Below are 24,292 nucleotides of genomic sequence, written 5' to 3'. Positions count from 1 at the left end.
TAACAGGTGGTAAAAACACAGATTCTATCACAGAAATAGTTTATTTATCCTTGTTCTCTTTTAGTCCTTGTCCATATGCATAAATACTTTACCACAAATATAGTATCAGTGCACAGAATTTTTGGTACCTGGCTTTTCAAACTTACATTATAAGCATTTTCAGGTTTCACTAGTATCATTTTTAATGACCAAATGAGCAAATTGTAATAGCAAATCAAGTGAGTGAAAAATTAAATGTTTTTCCAACCTATATTCATTAGCAACGACTCCCCACCAATTTGCTTATTTACTCATGGGCAGGGTGGTCTCCCTGGTTGTCCTTTGGTCTTGAGAACTTCATCACTCAATGCTGCTTTTCACATTCAGTTCTGAATGCCAACCAGATCTGTTCGTGTTACGTTGCAGGATCAGGCTGAAAAGGCATTGTCTCTTCAACTGGCTCAGCCGGAGGGCTATGAGGTAGGCTGTTTCTTCTTGCATTTCACCCCACTGTGTGTCTTCTGATGCCCAATGAGGTGTGAGCTCTGGGTGAAGGCCTTTCCGCATTTGTTGCACGTGTAGGGGCGCTCCCCGGTGTGCGTTCTCTGGTGCCTGATGAGATGGGAGCTCTGGCGGAAGGCTTTCCCGCAGTCCTGGCACTGGTAGGGCTTGGCTCCGGTGTGAGTCCGCAGGTGCTGGGAGATGGCCGAGCGGTCATTGAAGGTCCGGCCACACTCATGACATTCAAATGGCCTCTCTCCTGTGTGGACTCTCTGATGCTGTGTGAGGGAGGAGCTCTGAACGAATGCCTTCCCACAGTCCTGACACACATACGGCTTCTCTCCTGTGTGGATTTTTTTATGTACAGAGAAGTATCTTGGGTTTCGGAAAGTTTTGCCACATTCGCTGCATCTGCAAACTTGGCTCCCTTTGTGGATTCTTGTGAATGTGATCTGCTGAGCGCTCCGGTTGAAGGCTCTCCCACAACCACTATTTTCTCTGGCTTTTTCCCCTTTGTGGCCCTTCTGATGAACTTTTACACATGGACCGCGCGTCACCTTCTTAACCTGCGAGCCACGCTTGCGCAAGCGTTTTCTAGGGAGAGTTTTCTGGAGTGAGATATGGCTTTTGACAAGGCTAGTGTTTCCCCGGGATGGGGAGCTTTTCTGAGGGAGGGTTTCTTCCTGAGTTGGCCCCACCTGCTTCAGTACTGTGTCCAAGACTTCCTGGGCCTCACCCTGTGAGACGTCTCTTGACGTAGAGGACCAGGTGTCATCCCTTGAGAATTCTTCCATTTTCAGGTCGTGGGCTGGTTCTTTCTCAGGAATGTCAGACTTTGGAGTTAACTCTTTACTTTCCAGTGTAGACTCCCACCCTGAAAGTACCCAAAAGGTGTGGATATAGTAGAGAGAAACTGCTAAATGGGCTGACAGTATGACATAACCAAGTATTCAAAAGTTGTTGGTTTTTTTTTCCAAGTACAGTCATACAACCTGGGGGAAGTATGAAAAGCAGTGAAGCAACAGAGAGGAACATGAGCTTGGCAATCGGGGATGGGGCTAGAACTGGGAGCACTCTCCTGGCTCTCCGACTCCTCTTATGCCTTCAAGGTGGGCAGCAAGTCAGTCCTTCACTGGACCTGAGGCTGCTGCCGTCCACACAATGCCCACCCCTCTAGGTCCACAGGGCCGGCTGAAGGCATGGACTGTGCATGGAACATTCGAGGGCATGCCCAGTTCTCACACTAGGCCCAGAGAAGACAAGAGCCCCAACTCAGGGCCTCTGGTGCTCCCAAAACCACAAGAATGGAATGGCCAGCATGGGCACAGCCTTACCCACAGAGACCAGGTGTCCAAAGGTTTCCAACATCACATCGTGGTACTCGGTCCTCTGCGTCGGGTCCAGCAGCCCCCACTCTTCCTTGCTGAAGTCCACGGCCACATCCAGGAAGGTCACTGGTTCCTGTAATGCCACAATCTGTGCCTGCTCAGCAGGAGGGTCATTGACAGGGACAGAAGGAAGGACGACTGGGGCCTCCCAACAGAGTCCGCTGTGCTGAGGACGCTCCTGCTCTGGGGTTTGTTTAGAAACACTGACTTGGGCCGTAAGAGGCCCAGAGAGTCCATTCTCACAAAATCAGAGGCCGGGGCCCAGGCTGGAGGCAGGTCCTTGCTTCACTAGGAGCTACAAGTGCCGTAAGCAGACTGCCTCCACTCTACCCAACCCTGTATGCAGCTCACCCTTTCCCTGCAACTTCCCACAGAAGACTGCCCCCAAGACAAGCCCCCTCCTAGGCACACCCCGTTCTCCTGGGAATAGTCCCTCCACATGTGGGAGAACCAGCCCCTGCCTTTGTGGACTGGGGCTGCTTCGGGGTGGGGTGGCCGGAGGCTGCGCTGAGATCAGTCCTTTCTGGGCAGCTGGCCAGAACTCTGGCATGAAGAGGGCTTCCAATGGTACTCTACCTGGATCTGGGAGGCCTTTTGCCCATGAGGGGCAGAGCCTGCTTCAGAAAGAAGGAGAGAAAGCAGAACCATTAGACCAGGACTAGACAGGTGTTCCTCTCTCTCATCACCTGGAAGCCCCTGAAAACAGCCTTGCCTAAAGCCTACTTCAGACCACTGATTATGTGAGAGCCAATAAATTCACCTTATGCTTGAGCCAGTTGCGAGCCACTTGCAGCAGAATCTTGAGAATGCCACGCACGGCATCATTCGGTCGTACTCTCTGACCTCCATAGTTAGCAAGACAGGGGTACTGCTGTTTCATTTGTGCCCTGGCTCTGGGCTATTTCTGAAGCAAATCCCAGACATTTTTTCTATCATAAACACCTAAATATGCATTTCTGAAGGACAAGGGCTCTCTTGTTCTCACCCAGATCCAGACATGGTCTGCATGCCCCTGCCTGGGGCTCCCAAGTGTCTATAAACACTTGGCCCCTTCCTTTTGCTTCCAAATTTCTTGACTTCCAGTCACTGTGCCCTTTCTTGGTCTCCGTGGTGGCAGCAAGGCAGTCCAGCCCTTCACGCTCAGAAACTCTGAAAGGCCTGGCTGGTGGAAGATGGGGTATGGGGGAGGTCACCTCACAGGGGATGCTGTGACCAGAGAAGGAAGGGGTGGCACTCCCCACTCACCTCAGGTGGTGCCTTCGCTGGCCAGGTAGTCATGTGCTCCTCCTCCTCTTCCTGAGGAGCTGTGGTCTGGAGAGAGCAGGTGGGGTCCTGGGCAGGTAATGCTGGGAGACATGAGCACAGAGTCAGCCAGGTGTAGTGCTACATCCAGGACAGGGCAATGACAGCCATGTTTCTCTCTGGGACCCATGGGGCCAGCACACACATCGTATCCTGCTGTTGCTGCTGTGAGGGCTTCTGTGCCCACCCTTTTCCTCACCAGCTCAGGTCCCCACTCTGGCTCCTCTTCACAGCCCATGGCCCAAATCCCCACACCTGGATAGCTCAGGGTGCATCACCCCATGTGACTATAGGGCACTGGTGTCCCCACTGCTGAGACCCCGATCTCACTCCCTCCCTCTCCAAGAACTGTTCTGGACCCAGTCCCTCTTCCGAGGCAGCTGCCTCATCTCCCCATTCGCCTCAGCAGCTGGCCTCACACCTGTCCTCAGAAGCAAAGACCCCATTTCTGGCCTCCAAGTATTCCACACTCTTCCTCTTTCCCCTTTCCATGGAGATTGGGACTTCCTCTGATTCCCAGGACTGGACCTATTCTTGTAACACACGCCCATCTTGATGAGAATTTTATCAAGTTTCCTCCACCTCAGAAAACAGTTCTACCTGGCTTTACGGCCCCCTTTCAATCACAGCTGCTTCATGCCTGACTCTTCATCTGTCCCCAACTGGTCCATGGGCTTCTATAATGATGACTCCACACCCACTATCAAGGGGAACACATGACGTGACCCAGGCTGGCCCACCAGGCTGCTGCTTTCTTCTGGCCACAATGATTAGATCATGCATGAATACAGGGCCCACAGCTAGACAATCAGAGCCAAAGAGGCTTTTGTTGGAACACTTAGGAAAGAGCACTCTGTGCAGGGAGCCCCCACATGGAGACAGCTTGCCTGTGAGTGAAGCTGACAGACGCCAGCAGAACTATGATAGAGGAGAGAAGATGAATCCTGAGAACACTACAGGAGCTCCTGGGTCCAGCCATGCCTAAAGCTTGTAGATCGCCCTGGGACTTTTTGAGTAGATTCTCCTCCCTGGGCAATCACAACCAAGAGTCCCAACTAACTTGCTGATCACAAATGCAGGATTCTCAGAGTTCTCTGGAAAGCCTCTTCCCACCGTCCTCTGTGATATTAACTGATTTCCCATCCACCCCCAAGATGTAAAATGTAAGACCGACTGGCTTTCATCTCATGAGCTCTACAACTGTCTCCTTGGCATCTCTATCAGTTTCCTATTGCTGTAACAACTTGCCACAATAGTGGCTAAAAACAATGCAAATTTGATTTCTTATGATTACAGAGATTAGAAATCTGACACCAGCCTCACTGGGCTAAAATCAAGGTGTTGGCAGGGCTACCTCCCTTTTGGAGGCTCTGGGGGAAAATATATTCCTCACCTTTTCCAGTATCTGGAGGACACCTAAAATACTTGGCTCCTGGCCCTTCCTTGTGACACCCTGCTTCGGGGTCACGTGTCTTCTCCACCTCTAATGTTCATGACTGCCTCTTTGTAGGTACCCTTGTGATTACATTTGGGCCCACCCAAATAATCCAGGATAATCTTCCCATCTCGAGATCCTCAATTTAATCAATGGCATCTGAAAAGTCACTTTCACTGTGTGAGGTTACATATTCGGGTAAGCAAGGAAGCAGTGTCCGTGTTCCATGGAACTCAGCCTGACAGAAATCAAGTTTCATGCAATCTCACCCCCAAATGCACCCTACACATACACTCCCATCTCAGCTCCCCACCACTGTCACTCCTGCCCTAGCCACACCTCGAGGAGGGCATGGTGACAACTCTGGGTGGCCAATCTGCTTCTCATTTTGACCCTGTTCTCCATCCACCATCCAGAGCAAGCTGCACCCTGGTAAATCTTTAAAGCTCAATCAGAGTATGTCACATACCTCTAGGGAGGGCTCATGGATCGGTTCCCACTGCTTTAGAATAACACTTCTCATTGCTTTAGAACAACATGAAAATCTCTTCAAGGGCCCTGCCAGCCCTGCCCTGCTCCCTTCTACTAGAGACCTACCCAATTTCTGATTTTGGAGTATACTGTTATTGCTCCCATTTTGGGCCTTCACAGGTGATGCTCCCCTGCTTGGCACATCCTTCCTGCCCACTTCTTCTTCTTTTTTTTAAGATTTATGTATTTGCAAGAGAGAGAACATGCATGTGCATAATTGGGGAAGGGGGAGAGGGGAGCTGGAGAGGGAGAGAAGCAGACTCTCGGCTGAGCATGGAGCCTGCCCTGGGGCTTAATCTCATGATCTGAGCCGAAATCAAGAGTCAGCCACTTAACTGACTGAGCCACCCAGGCGCCCCCTTCCTGCCCACTACTGAGTTCCACTCCACACCAAGTGTTGGCTATAGCAACTTGCCTCCAGGAGCCCCGCCAGCACCCTTGAGTTCTTCTCAACCCCACCATTGTCACATGCATATTTGTTTGTCAAATTCCCATCGTTCCTGCTGGACCTAAGGTTTGTTGAGCTCATGAGTCTAAGTCTTGACTGTTTTGGTCACCACTTTACCCACATCCCCCACCAAGTGCAAGACATCAGAAGGCACTCTGGGAGGGGCGCCTGGCTGGCTCAATTGGTAGAGCATGTGACTCTTGATCTTGGGATTGTAAGTTTGAACCCCACGTTGGGTGTAGAAATTACCTGAAAAAATAAAATCTTAAAAAAAAAAAAAAGAATGCATTCTGGGAATATGCCTAAGTGACTAAAATCATGTTTTCTATTAGTTGTAGTGCAGCAGGGATCCCAAAAGGGTAAAAATGAAGGATTTAAATGTAAGCTTCTCTCAGAAGCCTGGGGAGGGCTGGTTAAAGTGTAGTCCCAGACCCTACCCAAAGGTTTCAGTAGCTGTGAGGTGTGGCCTGAAACTTTCCATTTCCAGAGATAGGTCCAGGGATAAGACCATTCTCAGATCCCTTGACCTAGAGACAATGGTAGGTACTTCAGCAAGGAAGTATCTAAAGTTCTGACTCAGGAACATGTTCAGGAGGCAGACGCCCTTGGCCTAAATGGAGAGAGCATGACCCTTCCCCGACCTCTCCCAGGAAGCCTTAATTCTTCCTTCCGCCATCCTCCAAGATGCCCCCAACAGGAGTGTCTCTCACCACCCGTCCATTGCACTTACTTTCCTCCTCAGATATCCAGGTTACATCCTCCACCAGGGACACTGCCTCCTGACAGTCCTCTGGGTGCTGCGACTCCACCCACATCCGGAGCTTCCTGGGCAGTGCACCCAGGAACTGCTCCAGCACCAGCAGCTCCAGCATCTGCTCCTTGGAGTGCGCCTCGGGCCGCAGCCACTGGCGGCACAGCTCCCGGAGCCGGGCCAGGGCCTCTCGGGGACCCGCCACTTCCTCAAAGCAAAAGCCCCGGAACCTCTGGTGCGCGGCTTCAGGGTCAGCCGGATGCTTGCCTAGCTGTTGAGTGGGCTCCCTGAGCACATCTGGGCTCAGGCCCTCATCTTCAGCATAGAGGGCCCGGATCTGGGCGTTTCGGGGACGAGCTATCTCTTGGTTCAGTGTGAGGACTTCAACAACTTTGATCTTCATCAGGGGATTCCCAGCAGGAAGAGGATCCAATTGAGGGTCCAGCTGAGCTGCAGGATACTCTGTCAGTCAAAAGCACAGCCAGACAGATGGCCAACAAGCACATGAAGACGGTCAACATTATTTGCCACCAGAGAAATGTAAATCAAAATCACTGTGAGATACTACCTCATACTCACTAGGATGACTATTACCAAAGACAGACGGTAACAACTATTGGTGATGATGTGGAGAAACTGCTGTTGGTGGGAATACAGAATGCTGCACCATTTTGCAAAACAGTCTGACAGCTCCTCAAAAACTTAAACATAGACTTATATTATGACCCAGGAATTCTCCTAGGTATGCATCCCAGATAAACGAAAACAGATGTCAACACCAACACTTGTACGGGAATGTTCATAGCAGCATTATGCATAAGAGCCAAAAAGAGAAACAACTCAAAATGTCCATCAAATGAAGGGTGGATAAATTAAATGTGGTCGGGGCGCCTGGGTGGCTCAGTCGGTTAAGTGACTGCCTTCGGCTCAGGTCATGATCCTGGAGTCCCAGGATCGAGTCCTGCATCGGGCTCCCTGCTTGGCAGGGAGTCTGTTTCTCCCTCTGACCCTCCTCCCTCTCATGCTCTCTGTCTCTCATTCTCTCTCTCTCAAATAAATAAAATATTAAAAAAAAATTAAATGTGGTCTACCCACACAATGGAATATTATTTGGCAGTAAAAAGGAATGAAGTACTGACCCATGCTACAGTACGACTAAACCCTGACAATACTATGCTGAGTGCAAGAAGTCAAACACCAAAGGTTATTTATGGTACGATTCCATTTACATGAAATGTCCAAAAGAGACCAATATAGACACAAAGTAGATCAGTGGTTCCCGGAGATAGAGCATTGAGGCATTTGGGGGGTGCTGGCTAATGAAGTTTTTTTGGAGGGTGATGAAAATGTTCTGAAATTAGATTGCAGTGATGGCTACACAACCTTGTAAATATAATAAAAACCACTGAACTGTACACTCTCAACAGGTGAACTTTATAAATTATATTTCAAAACAGAGGGGAAGAAAAGAAGAGGCAAGGAGGATCAAGAAGAGACCTATGATGCTGTATAGGTCTGCAGCCACACACAGGAAATAGAACCTGATCCTGCCTCCATGGGGGCCAAGAAGATGACTGCGAAAGTCAGGGGCTCTATGTCAGAAGAGCATCTGCTGAACACAACCCTAGAATGGCCCCAAAATGCTAAGGAGGACACACACACCAACAGGACGTGAGAAAGCTCTTTACAACTCCAAGAAGAAGTGCTAATTGACTAAATGACTTAAAAGCTTGAAAAACAGTAAACAGAAAAAAATGTAACCACGGATTATAGTTTACTTCCAATTAGATGTTGATTTATAAACACAGAAATGTCAGGGCTGATGTCTGTCAAGAACAAATGGACCCTCTCAACCTTGCTGTTTTGAATATACATGATTAGCACAATTCTACCTGGAAGGGAATTTACAGCATGAACTCAAAGCCTGAGCAACGAATGCCCAGGGAAATACCGGGGGACTTTCACCAGATTAATCTACTCGTGGTCAGGGAGCTCTCCAAAGAGGACACAGATGTAAACACACCAAGGGAATGAGTATTCGGAGACAAAGGCCAGACCACATATGACGGTAGAACTCTGACACTGAAACCTGTGGCAACAAGCCCAGACCGTCAGGACTTGTTTAACGACTGCCAGTTTCTCTTTTCCACCCCGCAAGTCAGTAACCCCCAGTGAGAACGTTCCTTTTTTTCGCTGTAACTCTCCCCAGTCCCCGCCTCCCTTGCTGCAGTGGGCTCCCAGGAGATAGCCTCTGCCTATCCTCATTTGGGTGGTCTTTTTCCCACGACACTTTGCTGAGCAATGAATGGCATATGATGGCGCAAAACTGGAAAACAGGCAGTGTTAAAACACGGCTCAAGAAAATTGCGAAGGATTCATATGTAAGCATTAAAAATAACATTGTTTTTAGTGTGATGATTACAACGCAAGAAAGCTCCTGCCACGTGAAGCAAAAAAGCGGAGCAGGAAATTACTGGTGTGGAGTCACTGCAGCTGTGTTATTCAAAACAAAACAAAACACAAAAACAACCCAAGTCGTAAAGACACGAAGAACAGCCGCTGCCCGCCTAAGTCGCGCCAGGTTTTTTCTCCTCCGTGCCCATCATCCGAGCACCTGCAGATTAAATCGGCCGCCACGCATTTTTCTAAGCGGTGCTCGGCGGCTGGGCTTCCAGAAGCGCGGCGTTGCCGGGGAAGCGTCTCGGGCGGAGGCCGCAGCCACAAGCACACTTTTCCGCTCGCGTTCGGGAAACTGAAGCAAGCCTCCGTCCCCCTTCCCCCGGGGAAATGGGGCGACACCGCCGAGGTCCCCACAGCCAAGCCCGGATCCCCCCGTCCCGAAGAGCTCAGGCCGCCACTTCCGGCCGGGCCAAGAAGTGCGTCACGCGCCCGACACAGACGCACTACAACTCCCAGGAACCTCCGCGGCGCACGCTTCCGGTGCCGCCATGTTGAGGCTCTGGGTCCGGCCCAGGCCCTGACCAGACGGCGGCCCCTTGGCTAGTTGCTGGGCCCTGAGCTGCGGCCTCTTCCGCTCTCGTTCCCTCCCCCGACCCCCCGCGACGGCGGACGCGCCCTGGGACGGCGCGGGCGCAGCCGGAACTTCCACACCCACCTTGCTGATCTGCAAGTTTTCTTTGGGCAAGTGCGGGGCGGGGGAGAGCGCGGTCGCTTCCCCGAGGCAGCGATTCTCCCGTATTCCTAATCCATCTTCGTGCCCCCGATTCGAAATCCTGCCCCCGTTCCCGTAGGGTTTTCTTTTTTCTTCCCGCTCTCCAAATTTCCGGATTACAGACCTTGGCTCGTATGTCGTTTCCTCGGGTTACCGGTTTCATAAACCTAACTAGTGCTGGAAACTGCTGGCGCGCCACCCGAGAAGTGAGTCAGCTCGGGGTCAGGAGTCGCCCGCGATGGGTGGGGCCGCGCCCGCCGCCCCGGACGGGCCTTGGGCGCTTGGGGTTGCAAAACGCGTCCTGGGCCGCGCTTTTTAATCTTGGCCACAGCCACACTCCTTTCCTAGGTTTAAAGCGACTGTGTTCCTTGATAAAAGTAACTACAGCGTTGATCTCCATTTCCGACCTCTTCCCCTAAACTTCTGTACTAATTTCATTTGAGGGCTTCCCTTCCCAACTCGTTTATATCTGCCGTTGTATTTAGCATTTAATTCCCGTCCTGTTCCTTAGGACTTCTGGGGGTTCATCCCCCCCATTCTTGATTTGAAAGCAAAGTTCATGTATTCCCTTTCAGTTAGAGCTCTTAGAGCTTGAAATTTCCCCGAGTAACTCAGGAAGCCAGGGATGGCAATTTCCTCAATTCCCAAGCGGAATTCCGGGGGGAGGTAGCGCTCCCTAGTGGCTCCTTGCTGGGCCACGGGTACCATGTTGAGCAATAATCCTGCATGACACTTAAATTTTTTTTTTTATTCTCCACAATGCTTCCCAGCTTTCTAATTTCCAAAACTTGTTTTTTATTCCTTGGTTAATCACAGAGATTATTTAGTACTTTATCTCTTAAGAAATTAACTGTAGGTTCATTTTATTCCACTCCATCCCCCTTATTTCTCCTTTAATCCTGATCATGTATTTTGTTCCTCCTCTTATCCTTGGGGGCACCAGGGCAATTTCTCAAAATCTTGAACTGAATGCTCATTCAAAAATATTAACTCTTACCGTTTTAAGTTTTAGAGCCTCGGTAGGTTTGGTTGTTGGGAACTCTGATCATTGTGATGCTGAGAGGCTCAGTGGATCTGCAGTCTGGCTCTCCCTGCTGTTAGCAGCCCTTCAGGACAACACACATTCTGCAGGGTAATCGTAAAGCATCTACTGGGTGCTATGCAACGAGATGGGTCACAAGCCTGGAAGCCACTGGTAAGTGTCATTCTAGGCACTGCAGTTCTCTAAATCTCTTATTCTTTGGACCATCCCCTAACCACTGTCTGTGCCAGCAAGTATTCACCCCACTTCACAAAGAAGGTGAAACCTCTTAAGTTTACCAGCTGGCAGAGTTGGAAATGGATCCTCAACTCATGGGGCAAAGCTGGGACTGACTGACCCACTCATCTGCATGGAGCTACACAAAATAATCTCTATCAACTGCAGCTCCAAGTCCTGGTTTTCAATCCACCAACTGAATGATCTGGGGTAGGAAAAGCTGATAGGAGTTGCTGTCTTCTTCCTCCTCTTAGTTTTCTTCTTTCATGTTGTCTCTGCTGCTTCCCTTCCAGGGTAAACCATCTCTCCCTCAGTGCTCAATAGTTCATGACTTACCAGGTATACTAAGGCTACCAGTCCACAAATATAACAGTAACTAATAATAGTGACTTTTCACGATCTTGTTGTGGGCCAGGGTCAGGAAGAGTGCTTATCTCAGCTCCCCCCATCCCTGTGTACACTCCCTTGGTCCTTTTTTCTCCTTGTCCTGAATGCCCCCAGCTCTTCACCCTTTCTCCTCCTCTCCCCACACGCACTCTTCAGCTCTGCAGGCACCCCTTGGCATCACCTTCTAAGTTTTTTTACTCCACTGGACTGCTGAGGATGTCAACTGGGTCTTGTACATTCGAAACCCTAAAGCCAGGCCCAGAGGAGGATCTGTCAAAGGTGTTGATGATCATCTTTACATCAAAGTCTTTGAATAATAGTAGTTACTGTTACATGAAGGCCCCCCAAGACCTGGGCTTTACACACCACAGTCCCACTAAGCAATAGCATCCATCCTTCACACAAAGGAAATCCATGCTGGGAGAGCCTAGGAGCCCTGCGCAGGCCACAATGGGGAACACAGCAGCTGGGATCCAAACCCTGTTCTTTTATCTTAATTTTCCTCAAACGTGCCAAAGTGTGCCTTGTCTATAGGTATTTGTACTCCCCTCACTCCTGCCTCGTAGTATTTACCCTAACATCTTCACCTGGTATCCCCTTCCAGCTCTAAACTCAAGTATCAGCTCCTCAGAACTGTCTTCCTGCCCAGTTCTAAACTAGTATTGCCCACCCATGTCACTCCCCTCTAGCATATTCCATTGTTTCATTTTTCTTCAGGGCACTGACTGCCATTTCAAAGTATCTGCTTCATTATCACTCTCTACCTTCTCTACAGCACTGCCCAATGGAGCTCTCTTCGTTTAAAGAAATGTTCCAGATACACTGTCCAACATAGTAGTCTTTAGCTGCAGGTGACCAGTGACCATCTGAAAGATGGCCAATGTGACTAAGGAACTGAACTGTTTTAAGCTCATTTTAGTCTGTTTAAATGTAATCAGCCACATGCTAGTGGCTGCTCCAGAATAAATACAGGCCCAGTGAGACAAACAGGGGGCCTTACTACCCTGCTCAACACTGTGACCCACCCCTGTAACAGTATGTGGCATTTTGGCAGGTGCTCAAGCAGTATTTATTGACTCAACACAGCTTCAAAGAGTGACTTGAGTGTTTTAACTGTCTGGATTTTCCCATATTTCTGTCATATTACAAGGAATCTCACTAGCATTTTAGTTGTGTCCCACCTGTAAATTATAATGGGAGGACTGCTGTTGCTACAAAGTTCCCTTCTACTTGAGAGCCAGAGCAGGATGGGAGTGTAGGCCACCAAGTAAGAAGACACCTGGTCTATACTCCCCCTGCTTCTTCCCAGACCAGCCAGGTCAGAGACTTGCATTTCTGCTTCTGCTGGTAGAATGGCTACATCAACACTTCTCTAGAGGCTGCTGGCTGGAATGATGGTAGGACTTAAGAATGGGACTTCGTGGGCACCTGGGTGGCTCAGATGGTTAAGCGTCTGCCTTCGGCTCAGGTCATGATCCCAGGGTCCTGGGATCGAGTCCTGCATTGGGCTCTCTGCTCCTTGGGAGCCTGCTTCTCCCTCTGCCTCTCTCTCTCATGAATAAATAAATAAAATCTTTTAAAAAAAAAGAATGGGACTTCGTAACACTTCTAGCCTTTGTAAGTCCTCAAAAAGAAGTCACTGCACTCTACCTCTGAAACTAATGATTAAAAAAAAAAAAAGTCACTGCTTCTACTTATTCTATATCCAACTTAATTTTTTCAAATAGAAATTCCTTAATACTTTATTCCTTAAAAATTCCTAATCATTTCTTAAATAATTTATTCTTAGGGCACCTGGGTGGCTCAGATTGTTAAGCGTCTGCCTTAGGCTCAGGTCATGATCCCAGGGTCCTGGGATCGAGCCCCGCGTCGGGCTCCCTGCTCCTTGGGAGCCTGCTTCTCCCTCTGCCTCTCTGTCTCTCATGAATAAATAAATCTTAAAAAAATAATACTAATAATTTATTCTTAGATCCCATTTTAAACACCTACTAACAAAATCTTTCCTTTTAAATTGGCTACTCCTGGTATAAGCCAAAGCTATTAGTCTCTGTATTATTTTGTAATTTGTCACACTGATGAACAAACTGTTTCAGAGGATTAGTTTTTTTAAAGTGGTTAACTGTTAAGTTACAAATATTTCCTTTTTAATATTTTTCTTATTTTGTGCTTGAGTGAGAACAATGCTATGTATACTTTGCAAAGTCTGTCAACATTCCAGCCTGTTCTGTCATTGAACTGCTCATGTTCCATGGAAATTGTCTTTTAACAAGAAGTTGGAAAATATTCACTGTCCAGGTCAATAACAGGCAGATAGCCACTTTGTTCTAGAAAAGTTAACTTTAGTATTTTTCTGTGACCCACTTTGGACAACCTTACACTTTTCCAGAAATCTTTCCATTTTATTGTTTGCTCATTCTCACACTCAAGAAGTAATTCCTGGGCACTTATGTGTCAGGGACTTGTAACACAGCAGGAAAAAGATAGCAGTTTCCAATTTATCGGCATGGTTATGGGCAACACTTCTTAAAATGCAAAGTTACCCTCCCACCCAGTTTCCTTCTCAGGAAGTCCTCACAGCCTATCAGCTTCTATATTCAGTGATAACCAATGTGTATTTTTTTTTAAAGACACTGATATTACGTGCATCTATGTATCTTTATACATCTTAAACAATATATTTTTAAGAAATACATGTATCTTGGAAACTTTCATATCAGTACATAGACCTGGCTCATTCTTTGTTACAGCTGTACAAAGTATTATAAACTACACGTGTTGCTGAATGTGTGTGTACTGCTGTTTCCCCGTGTAGGTTTTTAATTTGCCTTTTGTCCTTTCAGAAAATTAGCTCTTGGGTTCTTTTTCTTCTTCTCCATTTTTGATTTATTTGAACTGTATTTATCTTTCCTCTTTCCTTAGGACTTTTGGAGTCAAATGCTTCTTAGTTCATTTGTTTTCCTTTTTTTTTTAAGCAATTTCTTCACCCAACATGGAGCTTGAACTCAAGACCCCAAGGTCAAGAGTCACATGCTCGTCCTACCGAGCCAGCCTTGTGCCCCTATTTTCCTTCTTATTCAATTAAAAGGCATTTTCAGGCCTTGAAATTACCCCAGGGATTACATCTGGACACCAGGCAGAGCAGCTTCCAGATAAAAGGATCAAGATTACATGGGTCCAGGGTGCCTGGGTGGCTCAGCCGGTTAAGCCTCTGCCTTCGGCTCAGGTCATGATCCCAGGGTCCTGGGATCGAGTCCCGCATCGGGCTCCCTGCTCTGTGGGGAGCCTGCTTCTCCCTCACCTCCCCACTTGTGCTCTCTCACTATCTCTGTCTCTCTCAAATAAATAAAATCTAAAAAAAAAAAAAAAGGATTACATGGGTCCAAAAGAGCAAATATATGGAAGGTGACAGAGAATGTATTCTTGAATAAAGGTTGCACAGTATGTGACCACACTCCACTAGGCTGGATTCTTGCCAAACATGTTTTGATAGTCACTCGAGAGTGTAACTCTTGGCCCACTCTCCAGGATGTGAGCCTTTCAGAGTTCTTAATAGCACTATGTATCTCAAGATTTCCCCTTATCATCCCTTACCCACCCTCTAGTCTGAGAGCCTGGCATTGTCTTCAAAATCTTTGAAGACATCCTCTTGTTTTTTAGTTTCTTCAACCATTCATTCACCCAACAGTTTCCTGGGCTAGAGATTGAGTCATTGTCTTAGCAACTGGGAACATACACGGGAAACTGAAATACAGACTGCTCTCATGTTGTTTAATATTTGTTCTAGGGTGCCTGGGTGGCTCAGTCGTTGAGCGTCTGCCTTCGGCTCAGGTCATGATCCCAGGGTCCTGGGATCGAGCCCCGCATCGGGCTCCCTGCTCTGCAGGAAGCCTGCTTCTCCCTCTCCCACTCCCCCTGCTTGTGTTCCCTCTCTCGCTGTGTCTGTCAAAGAAATAAAAAATCTTAAAAAAAAAAAAAAATTTGTTCTAGGTGTTCAGGTCAGGTAACAGAATAAGTTGGAAAAATACATGATCTGTTTTCCTGTATTTGTATATATTTATAATGATCAAAGTTTTATTTAAAGTTTTCCTTCTGTATGATTATCTCATATAAAATAGGATGAGACACTTCATTTTTATTCTTCTTCAGTATAAGTTTTTTGTTTTGTTGCTGTTCTGTCAAATAAGGTGGGAACTAAGGCTGATGATTACAGATTACATTGAGGGTCTGCTCTCATATGAGTCCTCTGATGTTGAATACAATGAGGACTCCTACTGAAGGACTTCTTGCCAGTGGGTTCTGTGCCTCCTGAAGCCTTCCTAACACTGATTCCATTCTCAGGTGTTTCCCAGTATGATTGCTGTGATGCTGAGTAAGAGAGCTATGCATGAAATCCTATCCACAGCAGTCACATTCCCTTGGCTTTGGAGTTCTCAGAGGTAATTATTTGGTGTGAGAACTTTTCCACATTTAATACAATTGGGTTTTTTTGTGTTTTTATTTTTTCCAGTATGAGCTCTCTCAAGTCATACCAGAGTGAATCAGGCCAGAAGCCTTTCCAGCTATGATCATATTCCTGGGCTTTCTTCCCTGTTTGAGTTCTCATGTCAAAAAAACTCATGAAAAGAACTTCCTCCATTCAGGGTCTTAGCATGTTAGTCTCCCATGTGAGCCTTTCCTTAAAGCCTGAGTTTAAAATAGGCTTTCTCACACTAAACACATTTATTCAGTCTTGTTCTTAAATAAATTACCCTTTGTATAAAACAACTGATTTCCTACATCCACTACACATTTGCTTTATAGCCCGTGTGAATCCTCTCAGGCTACACAAAGGGTGAAATCTAGAAAAGGATTCCTTCTCTTCCTCCCAAAAAATAATCTCCTTGTAGAAGTTATTTTTTTCTGCTAAAGCTTGCACTAATTTGTGTTGCTACATTCATATTTGTAGGGCTCATCTCTCCTGCTTCATTCCTTGACAGGTGAAGAATTAAATGTCCTGCAGGCTTTCCTATAATCATGACCTTCAAAATAGTGTCTTTACTCCATTGCTTTCCTATGGATTAAATCTAGATTGTATCAAGTTTTCCACCCAAACCACCCATGTGGCAATACTTTCTTGAAAGGACAGAGTGATGGCTAAAGATCTGAGTGCCATCAAATAGCTGTCCACATTCCTTATCTTCACAGTATCTTCCCAAATCAGTGCCTTCTTAAAGATGAATGCTGTGTCTTAAGTGCTTATTACTCAGTGTCCCTTCTACTTCAGCCAATGACCGTGCTGCCATTTTTGCTGTCAGGGAGAGCTGGAGAACCACACAAAATGTGTTGCCTCAGAAAGGCTGAGCTTTCCACTTAAACCCAGTCCCCTGCATTGGGAAGAGTCACCACTACACCAGTGATGGCAGAGAACACTTGGAGATGATGGTCTCATCTTACAGTAAATAAAGCATGCCATTCCAAACACTAATGATTCCCAAGTTTTTATGCCCCACCAGGACTCCTGAAGTCCAGAGAGGTGCATTCCACTGGCTTCACAAACCCCTACCTGGATGTCTCTAAGTCCCTTCTCATTCACACTGCATTAACAGAACCAGTCAAGATCTGGGACAGTTCCACAAACATGAATCTAGGTGAAAGCTGTAAGGGAGTTCTTTTTACTATTCATGTAACTCTCTTTAAAATTACTTCAACTAGGTAAAACAAAACCAAACCTCTATTTCTACCCTTCAAAAGTTTATGCCTTTACCAGATTTCCTCATGTCACTGACTAAAACCAAAAATTCAGGAGTAGTGATTTTTCTCCTTTATTATGCTCCTTTCAAAGTTAGATGCTGGGGTGCCTGGGTGGCCCAGTCGGTTAGGTGTCTGCCTTCAGCTCAGGTCATGATCCCAGGATCCTGGGATCGAGCCCCACATCAGGCTTCCTGCTCAGCAGAGAACCTGTTTCTCCCTCTCCCTCTGCTGCTCCCCCTGCTTGTGCATTCTCTCTCTCTAATAAATAAAATCTTTTAAAGTTAAATGTTGATACATACAAAAAGAATGTATGTGGTAAACACATATGTTACAAATAGTCACAGGAAATCCCTGAAGCCTTTGCCTCTGAGGGATTCTTGGCAGCTTCCTTTCCTTTGGTCATTACTCACCTGACCCCAGTGAATCCACTTATGAACTGGGAGGCGGCCATGCTGGCTTCTCCCCAACCCCCCTGCTACTCTCAGGCCAGGTAGTATCACCTCTTCCCTAGATGCTACCTACCACAGCTCCCTGGCCTGCTTCCACCTGGGCCCTACTATAGTTCTTTCTTCTTAAGCACCTAAAGTGTGCTTGAAAAGCCGTATCACACACCTGCCTGATAACAATCAAAACTCTCCTCAGAGTGAAGGCCCTGTGTGCACTGCCAAACCTAGCTTGCATGTCAGTATACCTCAGTTACCTCCTCCCAGCCCATTCAGTGGCTGTTTTCTGAATGTGCCAAGGTTGTTCCATTCTCATGGTCACCCCAAATGCTGTCTCCACGCCTGGAAGCTCTCTTTACCACCACTCATATGTCTGTAGAATTTTCTTTGGCAATTGGCTTAAAATGTCACTCCTGCAGTGCCCCCCCACCAACCACCTCCTCTGGAGTAGTAATTTCCCATTATCCCCCACATTACATCACATTCTTTTTCGTCTCAGTACTTACCACTACTTATCTGTTCACAGAGTTATATCTGGGGAACTTGTTTGTAAAAGCCATAATCTTTTAGACTACAAAGTCCACAGTGCCAAGGATTATGTTAGGTCTTTGGTTCACTACCGAAGTGTTTAGTATACTACATGGGACCCAAGAGGACTTCCGCAAGTTATTTGTGAGGTGTAACAAGGGGAGGCAGTGGAGGGAAAACAACACGTAAAGGACTCTTTATGACAGAGCAGAGATGAGTCCGGCAACTATTACCTCAGGCACACTCTGTAATAAAGTGTCCCGATAAGCCTCCCTGCGCATGGTCTCTTGCTCTGGGACATCACCTCAGAATCTCCTGTCACCTGTTAAGCCAGTTCTCCCAAGATGTGCAGAACCACAGGTGCCCAAAATCCCTCATGGCAGCTAAGTTCAGGGAACTACTAGATCATACAGAAGTGCAAGGCTGGAAGGTTTGCCAACACAGGACGTGAGCCCAGGAAGGATGAGACACAGACCTGCCAGAACCAGAGCCGCCACACAGGAAGGGACTTTGGAAGGCTGGATCAAGGGGAACACGCAGGAAAGATACCACGGTGGGTGGACACGAAGCGCTTGTGTTGCTGGGGACCTTTCAAGTGAGGTATAGTTTAGTGACCTGTGCTAGTGGTTGGAAGGGAGGTTTTCAAGGTAGGGAATGAAAGGAATGACTCTGAATATGGAATAGAAAAAAACATTAATGCTGAGCCATCAAACTGAATCCAGAAAAGGGGGCAGAGAGTCACAGAGATGCCAGTCTATGCTGTGGCAAACAGAAAAGCATCACGAAAGACGGGTACCAAGTGCAGATTTCATAGCTGAATACTGTTACAAGCAGTAGTTCCAATGTCACTTGCATTAGAACACAGAGAACAAAGGGAAGGAAGAGCATCCAAAGTTTTCTTCACAAAGTCAGCACACTCTGATATAAAAGCTGATTAAGATAAAAAACACAAAAAAGAAATCCACCCACCTCCCCAACCTAATTTATGAATACTGATGTGTGAGTGGATGCCAGCAGCAAGTTACAACAAAGGCACTTCTACGTTTATTAGGTCACTGTGTTAACTGTTCAAAGGAGAAAATCACTATGATCACCTGGGAAGGCTGTGAGAGAATACCGGGGCTATTACTGATTATCATTTATTAGAAAGGGCTAGATGACAATTTCTTTATCCAGATAAAACTGATTTGAATCAAAGCAGAATCCAGCACCATGCTCATCAAAGCTGTTTAGGTCAGACATTCACTTTTCACTCTCTCAGCTTCAGTGTTTTGCAAGTACCAGCTGCGATGAATGTCATTATGGAATTGGGCAAAAGAAATAAAAAAAATACTAATACAGTTGGCTTCTTTATACTTGCTGGTAAAATGACTGTACTGAGAAAATGAGAACCTAATAAGATCACTAATAAGAGAATTTAGCAGCATACCAGGCTCATCTGGATCAACTCTATGAGACTGCAAAGGAAGACTAACATGAGCAGATGAACAGCAACCACAGTGAAAGCCCAACAGCACTCAGAAGGCCTGACATAGCACAATGAGGAGAGCAGATCTCTTTGTATACTTGTGTCAAAACTTGACTAGACAGACCAATTCTGCATCAAGGAATTCTAAATCCAATCATTCTAACAGGATTTTCTCAATGAATCCCAGACAAGCTGATGCTAAGTGTTCATCCGGCAAACCACGTGGCTGAGAACAGCTAAGAATTTTTAAAAAAATGAGAGGAACTCCCATTTATCCAAGTTTGTTATAAAACTACCATACAGCAATATGGTGTTTACTCAGACTGAGATCAAGGAAGCAGAAGGGACCAAGACAGAGGCCTGCACCTGATGAGGACTATGGGAATTTAGTCTATGATAAAGATGGTGTTTCTGATAAGTGGGAAGAATCTAGTCAGAAAATATGTTGAAAGAATTCATGCTCCATGCCACATACATAAATTCCATAGAAGTGCAGCAATTAAACAACAACAAAAAAATACTGAAACACAAGTATTTATAAAATCTTCCTATCTATGATACGAATAGGAATAAAAACAGATTTGAAAGGAAAAATACCTGAATCATAAAGCTTAATGGAGACTAAATTTAAAGGTAGATGATAAATGTTGGTCTGGGATATTTGTATTACTAATACCCATAATTAATATAGAGTTGCCAGCAAAATACCCCACCCAAAAATAAAAACCAACAGAAAAAAACAATGGGGGGGGGTGCCTGGGTGGCTCAGTTGTTAAGTGTCTGCCTTCGGCTCAGGTCAGGATCCTAGGGTCCTGGGATCCAGTCCCACATCGGGCTCCCTGCTAGGCGGGGAGCCTGCTTCTCCCTCTGCCTCTCTCTCTCTGACTCTCATGAATAAATAAATAAAACATTAAAAAAAAAAAAAAAAAAGGGGGCGCCTGGGTGGCTCAGATGGTTAAGCGTCTGCCTTCGGCTCGGGTCATGGTCCCAGCGTCCTGGGATCGAGTCCCGCATCGGGCTCCCTGCTCCTTGGGAGCCTGCTTCTCCCTCTGCCTCTCTCTCTCTCTGTCTCTCATGAATAAATAAATAAAATCTTTAAAAAAAAAAAAAAAAAAGGATCCCAGGGTCCTGGGATCGAGCCCCACGACAGGCTCCCTGCTCAGCAGGAATCTTGTTTCTCCCTCCCACACTCCCCCTGCTTATGTTCCCTCTCTCACTGTGTCTCTGTCAAATAAATAAAATCTTAAAAAAAAAAAAAAAGAAAGTATATGAACTCACAAAAGAAAAAATATAAATGGTCTGTAAATTTATAAAAATATGTGTAACTTCATGAGGGAAATGTGAACTACACTCAACATACTATCAGATCTGCAAACCTTAAAAAGATCATTATAAATCTCTGGTAAGGGGAAAAGCTCTCATGTAATTGAGCAGCTACACGGATTTTAAAGGACTTTAGAGAGCAGTCTGTTGCTACCAGATTATCAGCTTCTATCTCGGTTGATTCTGAAGTTCTATCTCAACAAATCCTACCTACAAAACAAAAAAAAACAAAAAAAAAACTTGAAAGTGCAAAAAAATGTATGCAACAACCTCAAAGACTATCAAGAGGAAAAATCAAATGTGGACTACAAAGTATGTTAAAATGAATGAAACATGCCTGCTTGTATCCAGTAGAACACCCCTCAGTCATAAACATATTTATATACATATGTGCAAACATCTATAAAGTCTGGACAGACACACCAATTACTGGTGATTACATGAAAGAAGAACAGTAGAACAGATGAGCCCCTACGGCCAACCTGCCACTGGCAATAAGTTCCCGTTCAACCAGGCGGTACACCCCTGACTCTGAGACCAGAGGAAAACAGTTTGATTCAGCATATCTGCAGCTACTCATCATACCACCCCATCTGGGGTTTTCCCCTGTCCGTCTTCTTTTCTAAGACACCAGTCCCTGACTAACCAGTCAGCCCATGCCCTGCCAGGACTCCCGTGAGCCTGGTTCTCACCTGAAAAGGTGTCTTGAGGAATTCCTCTCTCCACCGACCAGAGCGCTTCCTCCTCCTCTAACTGAGATACCACATCTGGCTTGGAAAGCTGATGTTCTGCCCAAGGGAAAAGAGACAGGGCTTGGGGGTCTGTGTTCGGGAGAAAATGCATTTCTGCTGTGGCACATGCTGTCCCTGAATTCCTCCCTGCAGGGGCATGACTTCTGGTTTACTGCGGTGATGATAACCCAATCCATTCCCTTTGTCAGCTACTTGCCTTCCTAGACTCCCTTGCCAGTAAAAGTAGCAGTGGGACCCAGTTCTCGCTGGCAAGATACAAAGAAAAATATGTCAGCTGGGGACCTTAGGGCTTTTTTTTTCTTGCTAAATATGGGAGGTGCGAAAAGAGAACTAGCCAGGGCTGCCCCCCCCCTTCTTTCTGTCTTGAATATGAACATGATGCTGGGTGCCACAGCCATGCAGCCACTAACCTAAGAGTGGAAAAGTTCACAATAACCACAAAGAAATGGAAAGGATCAGTCTTCAGTGATACTCCTGAACTGCTGGAACACTGACCCCACATCCTATGAAATTCTTGTTACATAAATGAGCATCCAGTGCTGTCAGCTACATCCCTGACAGACCTACCTCCCTAGCATTCAAGGCCTCTAAGGATGGACTGTAGGTGGCTTCAGAAGTCATATGTGAAGTTGCCCTTCCCCTACAGGTACAAATTAAAGCCTTCTCCCTCAGGCTCCAGGGCCTTGACAATTGCATTCTCATCCCTGCAACCTGAGCCCAAGCAGACACACACTTCAGAGGCACCACATTCGTGCTGCAAAGCGCAGATCTTTATTGACATGGAGACCATCCTTACCCACTGAGACCAGGTTCCTGTAGTTCTCCAGCATCACCTCCCTGTACAGGGACTTCTGTTCGAGGTCCAGCAGTCCCCATTCCTCTGAAGTAAAACCCAGGGTCACATCTTCAAAGGTCACTGGTTCCTAAAACCCACAGGTTTCTGTTCAGCCACGGTCTGTCGTCACCCACACTGACAGGAGGGGGAAGGCTGACCCAGCACATGAGGGTACAGTCTACAAGATGACCCAGAGCATTCCAGGTGGCTCATGTGTTCCTGAAATTGTCTGAAACTGAGCAAACCCAAGCTTGATCCTATTCAGGTCACAGCAAGGAGGACTACATGTGAGGCCAGAGATGGCTCTTCTTCCTCTGGACCTCTCCATTTTATTAACTTGGGGACTCCAATACTGCCTCCATACATAGGAAATTCTGTGAGCTGAATCATCACACCCAAGCCTTCAGCCCCCACCCACTGCCTGCGCTGCCTCTGCTCCCTTCACTTGTCAAGGATCCACCCTCCTGTTTTCTCTTAATGACTGAGCTCATGTCCCCTTCTAGCTTTGATGCCAAAGTAGTTGTGAAATACAAATGTGAGTCTAACCCCTGTTTAAACCTATCAATGTCCGTCTCCAATATAAAGGATAAATCGGAACCCCGCAGAGCCCGACCTGTGCTCTATCCATCCCCTTGGAAAGCTAAGCAACCTGCGGTTCATCTGTTCTGCTGCGTCTCTCAATCCTCCCCAGGATGCTCTGGGGCCCGAAGTCATCTCAAGGGAAGGTGGCGTCCCACTCTCATCCGGCTACCCCCACACCCAGATCCAGGGGTAGGCTCAGAAACTCAAAGAAGCCTCTACTCACACGGAACCAGGCCGTCGGAAGCCCGGAGGTCATACCTTCCTTCTCGACGTTATCTCGTGGGAGTGGGCAGTCCTGAGAAGGTCGAATTTGGGAGGTAGAAGGGGTGTGAGGGCTACGCAGAAAGGGGGGCTCCTTTGCCCAGTAGCGGCCCTATCAACGTGGAAGGGTAAGTCCACCCCCAACCTAGGAAAACGCACTTATAGGGTCGTCTCCACCTACTCCCCGATACCTAGAGGGCCGGTTTCCACTAGTCAAGAGGAGACCCTCCTCATACCTTTCCACCCAGAGGGCGTTACTCCCCTCTCCAGTCCGCACACGCCCCGAGCGGGTCGGCCCGCCTTAAGCCCCACGCCCGGAGGGAGTTGTCTTTCCTCTGGGCCCCGAGTCCCCTACCACACCGCCCCTTCCGGCCCCGCGGCGGGAAGACGCCAGGCCAGGCCGGCCTCCGGCTGCTGAGCTTGGCGGGGAAGGCCCTGAGGCTGCACACCCCGAAGAGCGGCTGTGGGACGACTCCACACAGCCCCGACGGGAGCAGATTTCGCGCCACACTCACCCAGCGCGCGGCGCACAATGGCGACCGTCAGCCCGCGGCGAGATGCGTCAGCGCGTCGGCCTGGACTACAACTCCCAGCCGCCCCTGCGGCGTGCCCGCCTGACCTCGCCCAGGCGGCGGCCATCTTGGCTGGCCATCTCGGATGGCCGGCGAAGCCCGGGCCGCCCGGAAGAGGTCCCTCGCCGGCGACCCTCGGTGGTCCAGCTGGATTGGGGGAGGGCTCAAGGCGGGTACGCCCGGCCACGGGGCCTCCACACTTTTCCAAGTAGCCACCAAAGGCCAGGACATTGTCGTGCTCCGCCACGAGGGCGACCACTCGTGGGACGAGCCGGAAGTTAGGGAGGGAAGGAGCGCAGAAGGGGTGGGCCGGAAGTTGGTTAAAGTTGGGTCGGGGGTTTGGCGGGAAGGATTACTACGTCCCTGCGCGGAGGAGGAAGAGCGGGTCGGGACGGAAGCGTAGAGGGCTGGGGCTAACTGCTACTCCTACCCGACGCGGAGGAGGGAGGGGTGGGAACCGGGCGGGCGGGAAGCGCGTAGGGGGCGGAGCTGACGTCCGGCCAAGCTCGAGGGAGGAGGAGGGGCGGGCGAGTAATGGGGGGCGGAGCTAGAGTCCACCCAAGTTCCGGGAAGAGGCCGTGAGAGGATGGACGGAAGTGAGTGGGGGCGGTGCTGGGTGTGGATCCTTGCCCAAGGGGAGGAAGAG

General features: G+C 47.8%; 1 protein-coding gene and 1 long non-coding RNA gene across 14 annotated transcripts; one reads left to right on the top strand and one right to left on the bottom strand.

Moving 5' to 3' along the window:
* Nucleotides 1–22: 22 nt before the first annotated feature.
* On the bottom strand, nt 23–24,043 carry ZNF274 (zinc finger protein 274). 13 transcript variants are annotated; one of them, XM_045892403.3, is made up of 8 exons: nt 23,590–24,042; nt 23,037–23,108; nt 22,193–22,276; nt 21,337–21,432; nt 6,315–6,797; nt 3,114–3,214; nt 1,815–1,962; nt 23–1,354 (listed from the first exon to the last, which is right to left on the bottom strand). In XM_045892403.3, the coding sequence occupies exons 3-8, from the start codon at nt 22,224–22,226 to the stop codon at nt 453–455; spliced, it is 1,764 nt and encodes a 587-aa protein (XP_045748359.1). In that variant the 5' UTR covers nt 22,227–22,276; nt 23,037–23,108; nt 23,590–24,042; the 3' UTR covers nt 23–452. The 13 variants fall into 13 exon arrangements, with proteins under 13 accessions (XP_045748359.1, XP_064436333.1, XP_064436331.1 ...); XM_064580263.1 differs by having other exon boundaries at nt 22,193–22,319; nt 23,072–23,108; XM_064580261.1 differs by having other exon boundaries at nt 22,193–22,319; nt 23,037–23,219; nt 23,590–24,041.
* Nucleotides 9,574–16,163, top strand: LOC123856234 (uncharacterized). The gene is made up of 2 exons (XR_010407972.1): nt 9,574–9,713; nt 10,514–16,163. It is a non-coding gene; the product is annotated as an uncharacterized LOC123856234 (long non-coding RNA).
* Nucleotides 24,044–24,292: the final 249 nt, after the last annotated feature.

This window comes from Mirounga angustirostris, unplaced genomic scaffold (assembly GCF_029215605.1).
Source record: "Mirounga angustirostris isolate CCGP_5_RB_7025 unplaced genomic scaffold, mMirAng1.0.hap1 SCAF_16, whole genome shotgun sequence".
In the NCBI taxonomy this organism is placed as follows: Eukaryota; Metazoa; Chordata; class Mammalia; order Carnivora; family Phocidae; genus Mirounga; species Mirounga angustirostris.
Note: the sequence above shows the minus strand (reverse complement) of the source record. Positions and strands in the feature narration are given on the sequence as shown.

Excerpts from the sequence above, each read along its gene's own strand:
- ZNF274 (XM_064580261.1), bottom strand. The coding sequence starts at position 23,069 with ATGACCTCCGGGCTTCCGACGGCCTGGTTCCGT. Across the intron at positions 22,320-23,036 it reads TTCCGACGGCCTGGTTCCGT|GAACCAGTGACCTTTGAAGA; the intron begins GTGAGTAGAGGC and ends TGTGGGTTTTAG. Across the intron at positions 1,963-3,113 it reads CAGCGAAGGCACCACCTGAG|GCACAGATTGTGGCATTACA; the intron begins GTGAGTGGGGAG and ends CCTGCTGAGCAG.